At 51.5% G+C, this 12,842-nt stretch overlaps 1 protein-coding gene across 6 annotated transcripts in view; it reads left to right on the top strand.

The window, feature by feature from the left end:
* Positions 1 to 12,842, top strand: part of TSC2 (TSC complex subunit 2) — a 99,632-nt gene that overhangs the window by 29,093 nt on the left and 57,697 nt on the right. For all 6 annotated transcript variants that reach the window (XM_033962970.1, XM_033962969.1, XM_033962967.1 and 3 more), the window contains exon 18: positions 50 to 156. In XM_033962970.1, the coding sequence (XP_033818861.1) occupies positions 50 to 156 (107 nt within the window). The remainder of the gene's footprint in view (positions 1 to 49; positions 157 to 12,842) is intronic.

Here is a 12,842-nt window from a genome sequence, read left to right as displayed (position 1 = left end):
TGCGGTGCAGTGCCTTTCCCCTTTCTAAACAGTTTTCATTCTCACGCAGGTGTTCGACTTCCTTCTCCTCCTCTGTGCGGACTCTCGCCGGCGGCTTGGCCTGCCTAATAAAGATGGGGTGGTGAGGTTTAGCCCTTACTGCCTGTGTGAGGCCAGGTAGGTTCTAAACCCAGTGTGGCAGCTAGACAGCTTTTGTGTGCGTCTTCTGTTAATCTCGTGAGTAATTTGCTGCAGAGGTGGAATCGTTGGAAGGAGAGAAGGCGTATTGGGATCTGTTGACATTTTTGCATTTCTTTAGCTTCTCCAGACCAGTAGAGGTTAATCTTTACGAATGGGTATATATCCAATCATGACCAGCAGGTGGAGACTGAAAACAAAACTGTGGGACAGTATATAATATACCGTATTTTCGCGGATATAACGCGCGCGTTATACGTGATTTTACGTACCGCGCATACCCCTCGCGCGTTATATGCCTGAGCGCGGTATACAAAAGTTTTTAAACATAGTTCCCACCCCGCCCGACGCCCGATTCACCCCCCCAGCAGGACCGCTCGCACCCCCACCCCGAACGACCGCTCGCACGCGCTCCCACCCGCATCCACGATCGGAGCAAGAGGGAGCCCAAGCCCTCTTGCCCGGCCGACTCCCCGACGTCCGATACATCCCCCCCCCCGGCAGGACCACTCGCACCCTCACCCCGAAGGACCGCCGACTCCCCAACAATATCGGGCCAGGAGGGAGCCCAAACCCTCCTGGCCACGGCGACCCCCTAACCCCACCCCGCACTACATTACGGGCAGGAGGGATCCCAGGCCCTCCTGCCCTCGACGCAAACCCCCTCCCCCCAACGACCGCCCCCCCCAAGAACCTCCGCCCGTCCCCCAGCCGACCCGCGACCCCCCTGGCCGACCCCCACGACACCCCCACCCGCCTTCCCCGTACTTTGTGTAGTTGGGCCAGAAGGGAGCCCAAACCCTCCTGGCCACGGCGACCCCCTAACCCCACCCCGCACTACATTACGGGCAGGAGGGATCCCAGGCCCTCCTGCCCTCGACGCAAACCCCCCTCCCTCCAACGACCGCCCCCCCCCAAGAACCTCCGACCGACCCGCGACCCCCCTGGCCGACCCCCCCCACCCCCCTTCCCCGTACCTTTGGAAGTTGGCCGGACAGACGGGAGCCAAACCCGCCTGTCCGGCAGGCAGCCAACGAAGGAATGAGGCCGGATTGGCCCATCCGTCCTAAAGCTCCGCCTACTGGTGGGGCCTAAGGCGCGTGGGCCAATCAGAATAGGCCCTGGAGCCTTAGGTCCCACCTGGGGGCGCGGCCTGAGGCACATGGGCCAAACCCGACCATGTGTCTCAGGCCGCGCCCCCAGGTGGGACCTAAGGCTCCAGGGCCTATTCTGATTGGCCCACGCGCCTTAGGCCCCACCAGTAGGCGGAGCTTTAGGACGGATGGGCCAATCCGGCCTCATTCCTTCGTTGGCTGCCTGCCGGACAGGCGGGTTTGGCTCCCGTCTGTCCGGCCAACTTCCAAAGGTACGGGGAAGGGGGGTGGGGGGGTCGGCCAGGGGGGTCACGGGTCGGTCGGAGGTTCTTGGGGGGGGGCGGTCGTTGGAGGGAGGGGGGTTTGCGTCGAGGGCAGGAGGGCCTGGGATCCCTCCTGCCCGTAATGTAGTGCGGGGTGGGGTTAGGGGGTCGCCGTGGCCAGGAGGGTTTGGGCTCCCTTCTGGCCCAACTACACAAAGTACGGGGAAGGCGGGTGGGGGTGTCGTGGGGGTCGGCCAGGGGGGTCGCGGGTCGGCTGGGGGACGGGCGGAGGTTCTTGGGGGGGGGCGGTCGTTGGGGGAGGGGGTTTGCGTCGAGGGCAGGAGGGCCTGGGATCCCTCCTGCCCGTAATGTAGTGCGGGGTGGGGTTAGGGGGTCGCCGTGGCCAGGAGGATTTGGGCTCCCTCCTGGCCCAATATTGTCGGGGAGTCGGCGGTCCTTCGGGGTGGGGGTGCGAGTGGTCCTGCCGAGGGTGGAGAAGAATCGGACGTCGAGGGGGGGCATCAGGCTTTCAGGATGGGGACAGGACTTCAAGGGGGGACAGGCAGACCTTCAAGGGGGGACAGGCAGACCTTCAAGGGGGGACAGGACTTCAAGGGGGACAGGCACGGAGAGGCGGGGCAGTGCACCGAAAGTCAGGGCGGGTGAACGGTGAGTCGGGGCAACCAGAGGAGAGTCGGGGCAGTGCACCGAAAGTCAGGGTGAGTCGGGGCAAACAGAGGAGAGTCGGGGCAGTGCACCGAAAGTCAGGGTGAGTCGGGGCAACCAGATGAGAGTCGGGGAGAGCGAAAGGAGAGTCGGGGTGGCCAGAGGAGAGTCGGGCAGCATGCGCGTTATATGCCTGAGCGCGGTATAGAAAAGTTTTTGTACATATCATCGTGATTTCTGCGCGCTATACCCCTGTGCGCGTTTTACAATGGTGCGCGTTATATCCGCGAAAATACGGTACTCCCTTCTCTATTTACCTCGGTCTTCTTTCAGTCTCCAGCAGGTGTTGAGTGATCTGTACCCATCTCCCTTGGTAGGGCTTGGAATTTGTTTAGGGGGTTTCTAGTCCCTGTTTTTGGCCGGACAGAGCTTGGGCGGGCCCTGTTTGGGGGTCCGTCCGACCTCGGGGGTGTCAAACCAGCGGGTCTCGAGTGGGGTCCCTCCCCCCACTTCCTCCACCTCCCCACATTTTTTTAGAGGAGCCTCAGCAGTAAGCCTTGCCTCCTAAATCAAGCAAGGCATATTGCTTTGAGAGCCTGTGGAGTCTGTTCTGTAAAAAAAAAAAAAAAAATCCTGAGGTAGTGCCGGTCTGCAGGGTTGCTGCTTCCCTGTCAGTTTACTGTTTTTTACAGTATTTTTTCATCTAACTGGCACTTTGTTTCTAGCTAGGTCGCGTATGGAGCATTTGTGCCCTTCTCCGGGGGAGTGGGACACAATTTGGTCCAGCCGCAAGGCACTCGCAGCCGGACTGAACTCGGTAGTTTGGCCCGGTGAGGTGGTAGAGCTCCGTCGGCAGCGGCTGCAGGCGCCCAGAGCTCCCCGCCGATGGTGCCTCGCGAGTCGGCTGGGAGCAGTGGGGAAGCCCGGTCTTCCCCAACCGCCCACGGAGGGATTCCCCGAAGGATTCCCTCTCAGCTGATTTTTTGACAGCTGATGCCAACTTGCCTGTTTTAGCGGCTGGGACTGTTCAGGCTTCTCAGCCGCTACAGGCCATGGAGGGAGCTTTTTTGGAGGGAACTTCGCCATTTTCTCTGTCTGGCCCCTCCATTTTGTCTGCAACCTCAGGTGACCTTCCCCCTGTATTGCAAACACAGGGGCAGGTTTCAGCAAGGACCCCTGCTGGGGCAGGGAGTCCCTGGGGACCCCCAGGGGTTTTTGCCCCCAATTTAATTTCTTTCTTTGTGCAGACAATTGGGGGTCCCACGTGCACCTGGGGGGTTTCGGGGGTGGTTTCCCTCCGCGCCCCCTATGGCTTTGCCTCTCTCTTTTCGTTGGGCGTCCCCTCTTCCTCCTCCCTCATCTAAGCGCCCGCGGGGGGGCTTGGATTGCAAATTGGTGGTCGGAGGAGCGTGTTGGCATGATTGAGGACCTGGCCGCTTTGGCGGGCTTCCAGGATCCTCTAGAGGGGACGCCCGCTGGCAGCGGGGCGACGGGTTTCCCGTCTTCCAGAGCAGATGCGTCCGTGGTGCGCTTTTTATTCAGAGGGATGAGTTTTTAGACCTGATGTAGCAGGTCTCCTTGGTGCTGCATTTTTGAAGTTGCGCCACCGGAGACCCCGCGTATGGGGGCCCCTCTGCTTCAGGGGGGTCTGTCCTGTTTCCCGCTCTTTTCCTGTGCGTCAGGATTTTCAGGATTTTGTGCTGGCGCAGTGGCCTACGGGCGCCGTTTCGTTTGGTGTGCGCCTTGGCTCATGGGTATCCCATCCCGGAGGGGGATAGGGCTACCTTAATTTCGCCAATGGGGGACGCGGTGGTCTCGGCACTTACTAAGCGGCATACCGTGCCTGTTATGGATGGTTCTGCTCTTAGGGTCTCTGAGGAGCGTACGTTAGAGATACTTCTTAAGTATAATTTTGCTGTCTCTGCCTTGGGGGTCCAGGCGGCTATTTGTGTGGGGCTGGTGGCTCGCACCGTGTTTCGGTGGTCTGAGCGTGTCCTGGATCGTGAGTCTGATGACTGGTCCTTAGTGGATCAGGAGGTGGTGAAGATTGAGATGACTGCCTCGTTCCTCTTGGTTGTTCTTTGTGACTTGGTGCGGCTAAGTCTGGGACTTTTGGTGGCCGCACGCTGTACCTTGTGGCTTCGCGCTTGGTCGGCAGTTGCCGCGTCCAGAACTGAACTTCCCAAAATTTCCCTTTCGGGGGGTTGTTTTTGATTGGAGAGGACTTAGATCCGGTGGTTCAGACTCTGACGGACTCTGAGGTGCCCCGTCTGCCTGAGGACCGTGCCCGCCCGGCGTCTCGGGTTGGCATTGCCCGGGGGCGTCTGCGGGAATTTCGCAGGTTTCGCCTGGGGCATGGGACTGCTTCTTTCCAGGCTTCCGGTTTTTCCCCGGGGTCGGTTGGCTTAGCGCATGCAGTCCTTTCAGGGGGCCCGTCGGGGGGCTGGGAGTTCCCCCCGGTTCCCCTGCTGCCCGTCCTGCGCGATAGCTCTTTGCCGGCACCCCCTTTGGTTCCCGTGGGTGCCCGGCTTCGCAACTTGTTTCCCAAGTGGGCCGAGATCACGTACGATCAGTGGGTCCTGGTGGTGGTGCGGGACGGTTAAGCACTTGAATTTTGCCCGCTCTCTGCCGGATCATATCTAGCCTCTCCATGTCAGGTGGCATGGGAGACGCTAGCCTTTCGCCAGACCCTTCAGCGCTTGCTAGATCTCAAAGCAGTTGTACAGTGTCCCCTCAGGAGTGCGGTATCGGCTGGTACGCCATTTCCTTTGTGGGGCCCTAAAGGGAGGGGACCTTTCGGCCCATCCTTGGTTTAAACCGAGGTCAACAGGACTCTCAGAATTCCCTTTTATTCGCATGGACACACTGCAGTCTGTCCTTCTGGCGGTTCAGCCGGGGGAGTTCCTGACTTCTCTCGCTCTGGCGGAGGCCTACTTGCCTGTTTCCATTCGGACCTCTCCTCAGCTCTTTCTTTGCTTTGCGATGTTGGGTCTGCACTATCAGTTCTGTGTGCTTCCCTTAGGCCTGGCCACGACTCCCCGGTCTTTCACCAAGTTGATGGTGGTCGTCACGGCGGCATTGCAGTCGGAGGGCATTCTGGTGCACCCCTACTGGGATGACTGGTTGATTCGGGCGAAGTCGTTGCAGGAGAGCGCTCGAGTTACGGCTCGGGTGGTTGAGTTTCTCCGGTCACTGGGCTGGGTGGTCAACCTTTCCAAGAGTCGGTTGGTCCCCGCTCAGCATCTGGAGTACCTGGAGGAGTGTGTGGTGCAGTGGTTGGATCTACAGCCTCAGCACCCTGGGGTTGTGGGTTCAAACCCCGCGCTGCTCCTTGTGACCCTGGGCAAGTCACTCAGTCCTCCATAGCCCCTGGTACGTTAGATAGATTGTGAGCCCACCGGGACAGAGAGGGAAAATGCTTGAGTACCTGATTGTAAAACCGCTTAGATAACCTTGATAGGCGGTATATAAAATCCTAATAAACTTGAAATAAACTTGAAGTTCTGTTCGACACCTCCTTGGGGAAGGTCTTCCTTCGAGAGGCCCGGGTAAGCAAATTGCAATCTCAGATTCGCCTTCTTTTGGCGTCCCGGTGTCCTCGGGCGCAGGATTTCCTCCAAGTCTTGGGGTCGATGGCAGCGTTCCTGGATGTTGTGAGGTGGGCGCGGGCCCACATGTGTCTCTTCAGTATGCTCTGCTCCATAGATGGTCACCCCAGAGCACAGTTTGGAGGTCCCTGTCCCTCTGTGAGGCTTGGCGCGCTGCAGTCTTCATTGGTGGCTCCAGACCTCTCATCTGGTCCAGAGGATGAGTCTGGATCTATCGCAGTGGACGGTGCTTCTCACGGATGCCAGTCTCCTCGGTTGGGGGGGCTCAGTGTCTAGGTCACTCAGCTCAGGGCACTTGGTCCATGGAGGAGGCATCCTGGTCGATCAACGTGTTGGAGACCAGAGCCGTCCCTCTGGCGCTGTTAGCCTTCCGCTCCCTCTTGATGGGCAAGTCGGTCAGAGTCCTGTCTGACAATGCCACAGCGGTGGCTTATGTCAATCGTTGAGGCACCAAGAGCGCTCAGGTGGCGGAGGAGGCGGCTCGGCTCATGCTTTGGGGCGGAGTCACGTCTTCTGGACCTCTTGGCCTCTCACATGGCCGGGGTGGAGAATGTTCAGGCGAACTTCCTCAGTCACATCTTAGATCCCAGAGAGTGGTGTCTCAGCCCCGTGGCTTTTCAGTTGATAGTGCAGGCTTGGGATCAGTCCCTGATGGACCTGATGGCCACGAGTGGCAATGCCGAGGTGTTCCGCTTCTTCAGTCGTCGCAGGGATGGACTGGCCGAGGGTCTGGATGCTATAGTTCAACCATGGCCAACAGAGGGGCTGTTGTGCATGTTCCCTCCGTGGCCATTAGTGGGCAGAGTTCTTCTCCGCATTGTTCGCCATCCGGGTCTGGTGGTTCCGGTGGCTCCAGATTGGCCTCTACATCCGTGATACGCAGATCTGGTGACACTCTGGTGGCGGATCCTCTTCCTCTGCCTCCCTTGGACGACTTTCTGACGCAGGGTCCCATTCCCATGTTCGACCCGTCTCCCTTCTGTCTTACGGCTTGGCTTTTGAAAGGGGTCGCCTTGGTAAGAAGGGGTATTCAGATAGGGTGATTTCTACACTCTTGGGGTCCTGGAGGCTTTCTACCTCTCAGGCTTCTGTGTGGATTTGGCACTTCTTTGAGGGGTGGTGCCAGGCGCGGGGAGTGGTCTCTCTTCATGTTTCTGTGCCTAACATCCTAGAGTTCTTGCAAGATGGCCTGGATAGAGGCCTGCCTTCGGCTTCTCTCCGGGTTCAGCTTGTGGCCTTGTCAGCCTTTCGGGGGTTTGTGACAGGTCAGCGTTTGACAGCCATTCCTGATGTGATTCGCTTTTTGCGGGCGGCCAAGGTGCTCAGGCCTCCCGTGCGGCCCTCTGTTCCCTCTTGGAATCTCAGTCTGGTTCTCTCTATTCTGATGCACCCGCCCTTCGAACCGTTGGGCGGCTGCTCTTTGAAGGACCTTACTCCGAGGACGGTCTTTTTGGTGAACATTTCTTCCGCTAGGCGTGTTTCTGAGCTACAGGTTTTCTCTTGTAGGGCTCCCTTCTTGGAGTTTTCTAGGGAGCAGGTTGTCTTGAGGCCTGATCCTTCTTTTTCTGCCGAAAGTAGTTTTTCCTTTTCATGTCAATCAATCTGTGGTCCTCCCGGTCTTGGGTAGTTGGGAGGGCTCTTCTGAGCAAAGACAGCTGCGCAAGTTGGATGTTGGTCGGGTCCTTCGCTCGTATGTGCAGCGGACCCAGGAGATCAGGAAATAAAATCATCTCTTTGTCCTTCTGACTGGTCCTCTTAGGGGGGCTGGCGCTTCTAAGGCTACTATTGCATGCTAGATCAAGGAGACTATTGCTTCCGCTTCTCTTCTGGGGCAGCAGCCCGTTCCGGAGTTTCTCAAAGTTCATTCTACTCGGGGTCAGGCGGCTTCTTGGGCTGAGTCGTTGCTCGTGCCTCCAGTGGACATTTGTAAGGCTGCGGTTTGGTCTTCCTTGTATTCCTTTGTCAGACTCTTTCGGGTAGATGTTCTGGCGCGTCAGGACGCGGTGTTCGGTGTGTGTGTTCTGGTGTCAGCCCTTCGGGGGTCCCGCTCGTGTGAGGGACTGCTTTGGTACTTCCCATTCGTAAAGATTAACCTCTACTGGTCTGGAGAGTGCTAAAGAAGGAGAAATTAGGTTCTTACCTGCTAATTTACTTTCTTTTAGCTTCTCCAGACCAGTAGAGGTCCCCACCCTGTCTGTTGTTGTTGTTGGGGCTGTTTTGCGGGCAGTTTTTGTTTTTTGCTGCGGGTTCTAGTATTTTTCTAGGGCCGGGGAGAATTGAAGAACAGCGGCTGTGGCTCGGCTGGCTTAGCTGGCAAGCTGTGGGGACATTTTCCTTTGGGTATTTCTCCTCTGCATTTTCCAACAGCACTTGGGTATGTTATTTGTTACTCCTGTTCGGAGTATTGTTTTCTTTCTGTTTTCCAGTTCTTGGTTCTGCTTGGCTATTCGGCAGACTGAGGGAAATAGAGAAGGGAGTATATTATATACTGTCCCACAGTTTTGTTTTCAGTCTCCACCTGCTGGTCATGATTGGATATATACCCATTCGTAAAGATTAACCTCTACTGGTCTGGAGAAGTTAAAAGAAAGTAAATTAGCAGGTAAGAACCTAATTTCTCCTTCTTGCTACTCCTCACAGAATGAGGTGGTCTTGGATCGTTCCTTTTACCATTTGCTTGATGCCCGGATCATGCCATTCCTTGAAACCAGTTTATCACCCATTTTAAGCTTAAGATACTGTTACTTAGGGATAAAGCACTTTACTGTGACATTCCTTGCATGATGTGCAGAATGTGTGAAGTTTTTTTAATGGGGCTGCAAAGTTAGTTAACTTTGCAATTAATGCATTAAATTTTTTAAAATCAGGATTAATCATGTTGCAGGGTCTCCTGTCTCCTCTAAACAAACAGTTGTGCTTAAGTTTACATACCCCTGGAAGAATTTGTAAGAGGTGTATCATTTGTGAAAAACACACACACTTTGATTTCCTTGTGTATTTAATCCAGGGCTGCATTGAAGCATGAGGAAAGCAAAAACTGTCAAAGATCTCAACAAAAGTAGTTAGTTTTTATAAATCAGGAGAATGATATAAAAAGATATCCAAAGGTTTTGAATCAGGACTGTTCAAACTGAACAAGAAGTGGAAAATTATGGGTTCTGTTGATGCCAAGCCATGACCAGAAAGATTTCAGACACAACTGCCAGGAAACATTTTTGTAAGAAAATCCCATAAACAACTTCAACTGAAATAAAGTGGTGTGGCTGTCCCAGCATGCAAAATAACTGAATAAAAAACGGGCTGCATGCTAAGAGTTGCTGCATCAGTGTCACAAAACAGCCCACTTAACATATGCCAAACAGCATTTAGAGAAGCCTCAACTTCTGGACCAAAATTTTGAGTGAGGAGACCAAAATTGAACTTTATGGTACCAACCATAAATTCTGTTTGGAGAGACGTCAACCAGGCCTATGAAAAGAAGCACAACAAAACAAAAGAAACTCGGATATGTGAAATATCGATAATATAATGTGCCACACTTTCACAAAAATTATATAGATGTCATAGATAAGTGTAGGCAGTGCTGCTTCAGTTCAAGGGGGTGTATATTTCAAAAAACGGAGGAAAAAGCCTCAGTCCGTCTGACATCATGGATTCACACCCAATCACTACTCAATCAGCAGGCCACTTTAAATGTGGAAGTTGTTCTATCTGCACTGTCACACGAGAACTTACTGACTTTTTTATTCATCCAAGTACAGGTCAAATGTTCAAGTTAAAACATGTCACTACATGTACCTCTACCTTTGTGGTCTACATTTTCATCTGCCCTTGCTCCATGATCTACGTGGGTCAAACAACTCGCCCTTTTAAAACACGGGCTATCGAGCACAAAAGCTGTATCCGTAATAACAGGCTTCAGGCCCCTATGGTCACTCACTGTTTAGAATATAATCATTTATTTACGGATCTACAGTGTTGTGTTATTGACAACATAGACATAAGCCACATGGACCGTCAACAGCATTTATTAAAAGCAGAACAAATATGGATCCACAGATTGAATAGTGAAGAACCTAACGGGTTGAATTCGAGACTTGATTGGAGTATATTTCTGTAACTCCAGTCATTCAGACTTTTCTTCTCCTCTTCTTTTGGCAAGTCTTCGGTCTGGAAATGTTATTCCAGTTGCCTTGGCTCTGCATTGCTAGTGATCACTAACAAATACAAGAATGAGCAATTCTTTTGACATACATAATTTTGACATATTTAATTTCAACGTTTTTATTTATTGAAAAACACAAGAAACATCACAAAAATTAAGAGAGACAAAAAATAAAATATAGAATATAAGAAAAATTAAAACAAAATTAAAATCAAAACTTAAAAATATTCAAATAAATGAATGAACCAGTTTTGAATAGATTTTCTAATGCAATGTCGGTTGTGGAAAACAATACAGTCTTTAACAGCCTTTGTAGTTTGTTTTAAACCTTGGCTGCATTGAATTTTCTTCCTTGTGATCAGCAACGCAGCAACATCGATCTTCTACGTGTCTGTAGCTTGGTCAGCATTTTTACTGAACAACCACTTCCGGGTTTTGACGTCATCTCCCGGGAGCTTTTAACCCCGTACAGTCGTGATGTGGCCATCTTTTTGATCAGAGGAGACGTTCTTCACGCCCCGGTTAAAAGGTATGTCAGAGTGGCTTCTTTAAACTTGTTTGAAGTTAAGCATAAGTCCAGTTTTGATTTAATTTTCTTTTCTGGCCCTAGTTTGATCAGATTCTGTTACACCCTGAGGCAGCAAGTTGGTGAAACGCTGGCCATCGTCGGTGTACCGATCATAGATAAGTTGAAAGTTTTTTTTCATCTATCGATTGCATAGACAGCCCTGCTTATAGTTTATTCAACAGGGAGTGCAATGGAGGTTTTCTGCCAATGAAGATTACCACCCAACCACCTTTATCCACCATTGTGGTGGTGGGAGGGCATTTGCCTGAGGCTTTTTCCTCCGTTTTTTGAAATATACACCCCCTTGAACTGAAGCAGCACTGTCTACACTTATTTATGACATCTATATAATTTTTGTGAAAGTGTGGCACATTATACTATGAAAAGAAGCACACCATCAATATTGTGAAGCATGAAAGTGGATCTCTGCTTGGGGGAGGTGGTGGTGGTGGCTACAGTGACGCAGGGAATTTATTCAAACTTGATTGCAGGATGAATGCAACAACTTTATTGGAAAATACTGGAGGAGAATTGCCTTCAAGAGCCGGGAAGCTGCACATGGTGGGAGCCTGGACTTTTCCAGCATGACCGTGTTCCAAAACATAAGACCAAGTTGAGCTTTCAGTGGCTGCAGCAGGAAAAAGTGAAGGTTCTGGAGTCTCCTGACCTCAACATCATTGAGCCACTTTTGGGGAGAGATCAAACAAAAGCATTTACAGGATCTGGAGGCTTTTGAATAGGCAGCTTTACCACACTGGAAATCAAGGCCTCATTTACAGCAATCGGAAAAGACTTCAAGCCGCCTTTGATGCAAAAAGGGGGCAATATATGATATCGAGAATTAAGGATATGCAAACCTTTTTCAATAGGACCATTTTATTTCCTTTATTACTGTGGTTGAAATTGAAACACATTAGAAACAAAAGAAATGTTTTCTGCAAATGCAAATCTTAGATTCTGCCACAACTGTATTTTCTGTTCTCTTCCAGTCCCAACCCTTGTCTTTTATGCAATCGCCCCACTCCCTTTATGCATCAGTGGTCTTAAGAATAGCCATACAGAGTTGGACCAATGGTCCATCAAGCCCAGTTTCCTGTTTCCACAGTGACCAATATAGGTCACAAGTACCTGGCAGAAACCCAAAGAGTAGCAACTCCACATAGTAGTAACATTCCCAGGGCAAACAGCAGCTTTCCTCATGTCTGTCTCAATAGCAGACTATGGACTTTTCCATGGCAGGGACCAACACCTCAACCCACTAGTAAAGCACCCTTATCTGTTTTCATTCCCTCTGTGGTAATTGTATACTTGGAGCGATGGAGGATTAAATGACTTTCAGTCACAAGGGGGCTGCAGTGGGAAATAAAATTTATTCGCAATTAATCACACAAAGGTATTAAGTCCCTACCCCATCTGCCTTCTCATTCCCTCTATAATTCCTTATCTGAGCAGCGTATAGAGATTTACCCTTTCTGTTCTATTTGTCATAATTAGATTGTAAGCTCATTTGAGCAGGGACTCTTGGCGTATTTAATTGACAACGCTGCATCCATCTGGTAGTGCTACAGACATAATAGTACATAAGTCTTTCCTTCTGGCCTATCCTGCCTCCTCTGACATCACTTCTGTTTCTGCTTGGGTGGACAACATATGTGCAATATTGGGGACCAACAGACAATCTTTTGAGATAGACTGGGGGTTGGGCTGATGCATACTGAATTCTAGGTACAGGAGGGGAATGAGCTGCAGAACTGGAGGAAACTACAGCTGAGGAGAGGACTTCAGCGAATTTGTCCTACATAAAACTCAATCACTTCATCACATAATCTAATCGTAGGAGACAAACTTACATCTAGATGAAATAGACAATCCAGAAGCGAAAGACTTTAAAAACTTTCTTTCTTTACTCAATTACAATCTCCCTTCACCCACTCAAACACATGAAAAAGGCCCTCATCTAGATGTGGTAGCGATGTCTGTGTCTAAAGGAGATCATAAACCCTTCCATCTCTCTCTCGGACGGTCCTTGGTGTCATGATATCTGGTCCGACCATTTCACTTATTTCAATCTAATTTGGACCTGGCTAAAATCTAAGAAACGCCCACGGACAAAAAGAGAACACCTCACAAGGGGCCATATCAACCCAGAAGAATATTGGTCACAATATGATCTACAAGTGAAGATAGAAGAAGAAGGAGTTGACTTCTATGCTCACTGGATGAAAACTAGTACGTTCATCTTAGATAAAATTGCCCCAATATGAAAGAGCAAAAGCTGCTCAAATAAATACAACAAATGAT

This window comes from Geotrypetes seraphini, chromosome 11, assembly GCF_902459505.1.
Source record: "Geotrypetes seraphini chromosome 11, aGeoSer1.1, whole genome shotgun sequence".
Classification (NCBI taxonomy): Eukaryota; Metazoa; Chordata; class Amphibia; order Gymnophiona; family Dermophiidae; genus Geotrypetes; species Geotrypetes seraphini.
Note: the sequence above shows the minus strand (reverse complement) of the source record. Positions and strands in the feature narration are given on the sequence as shown.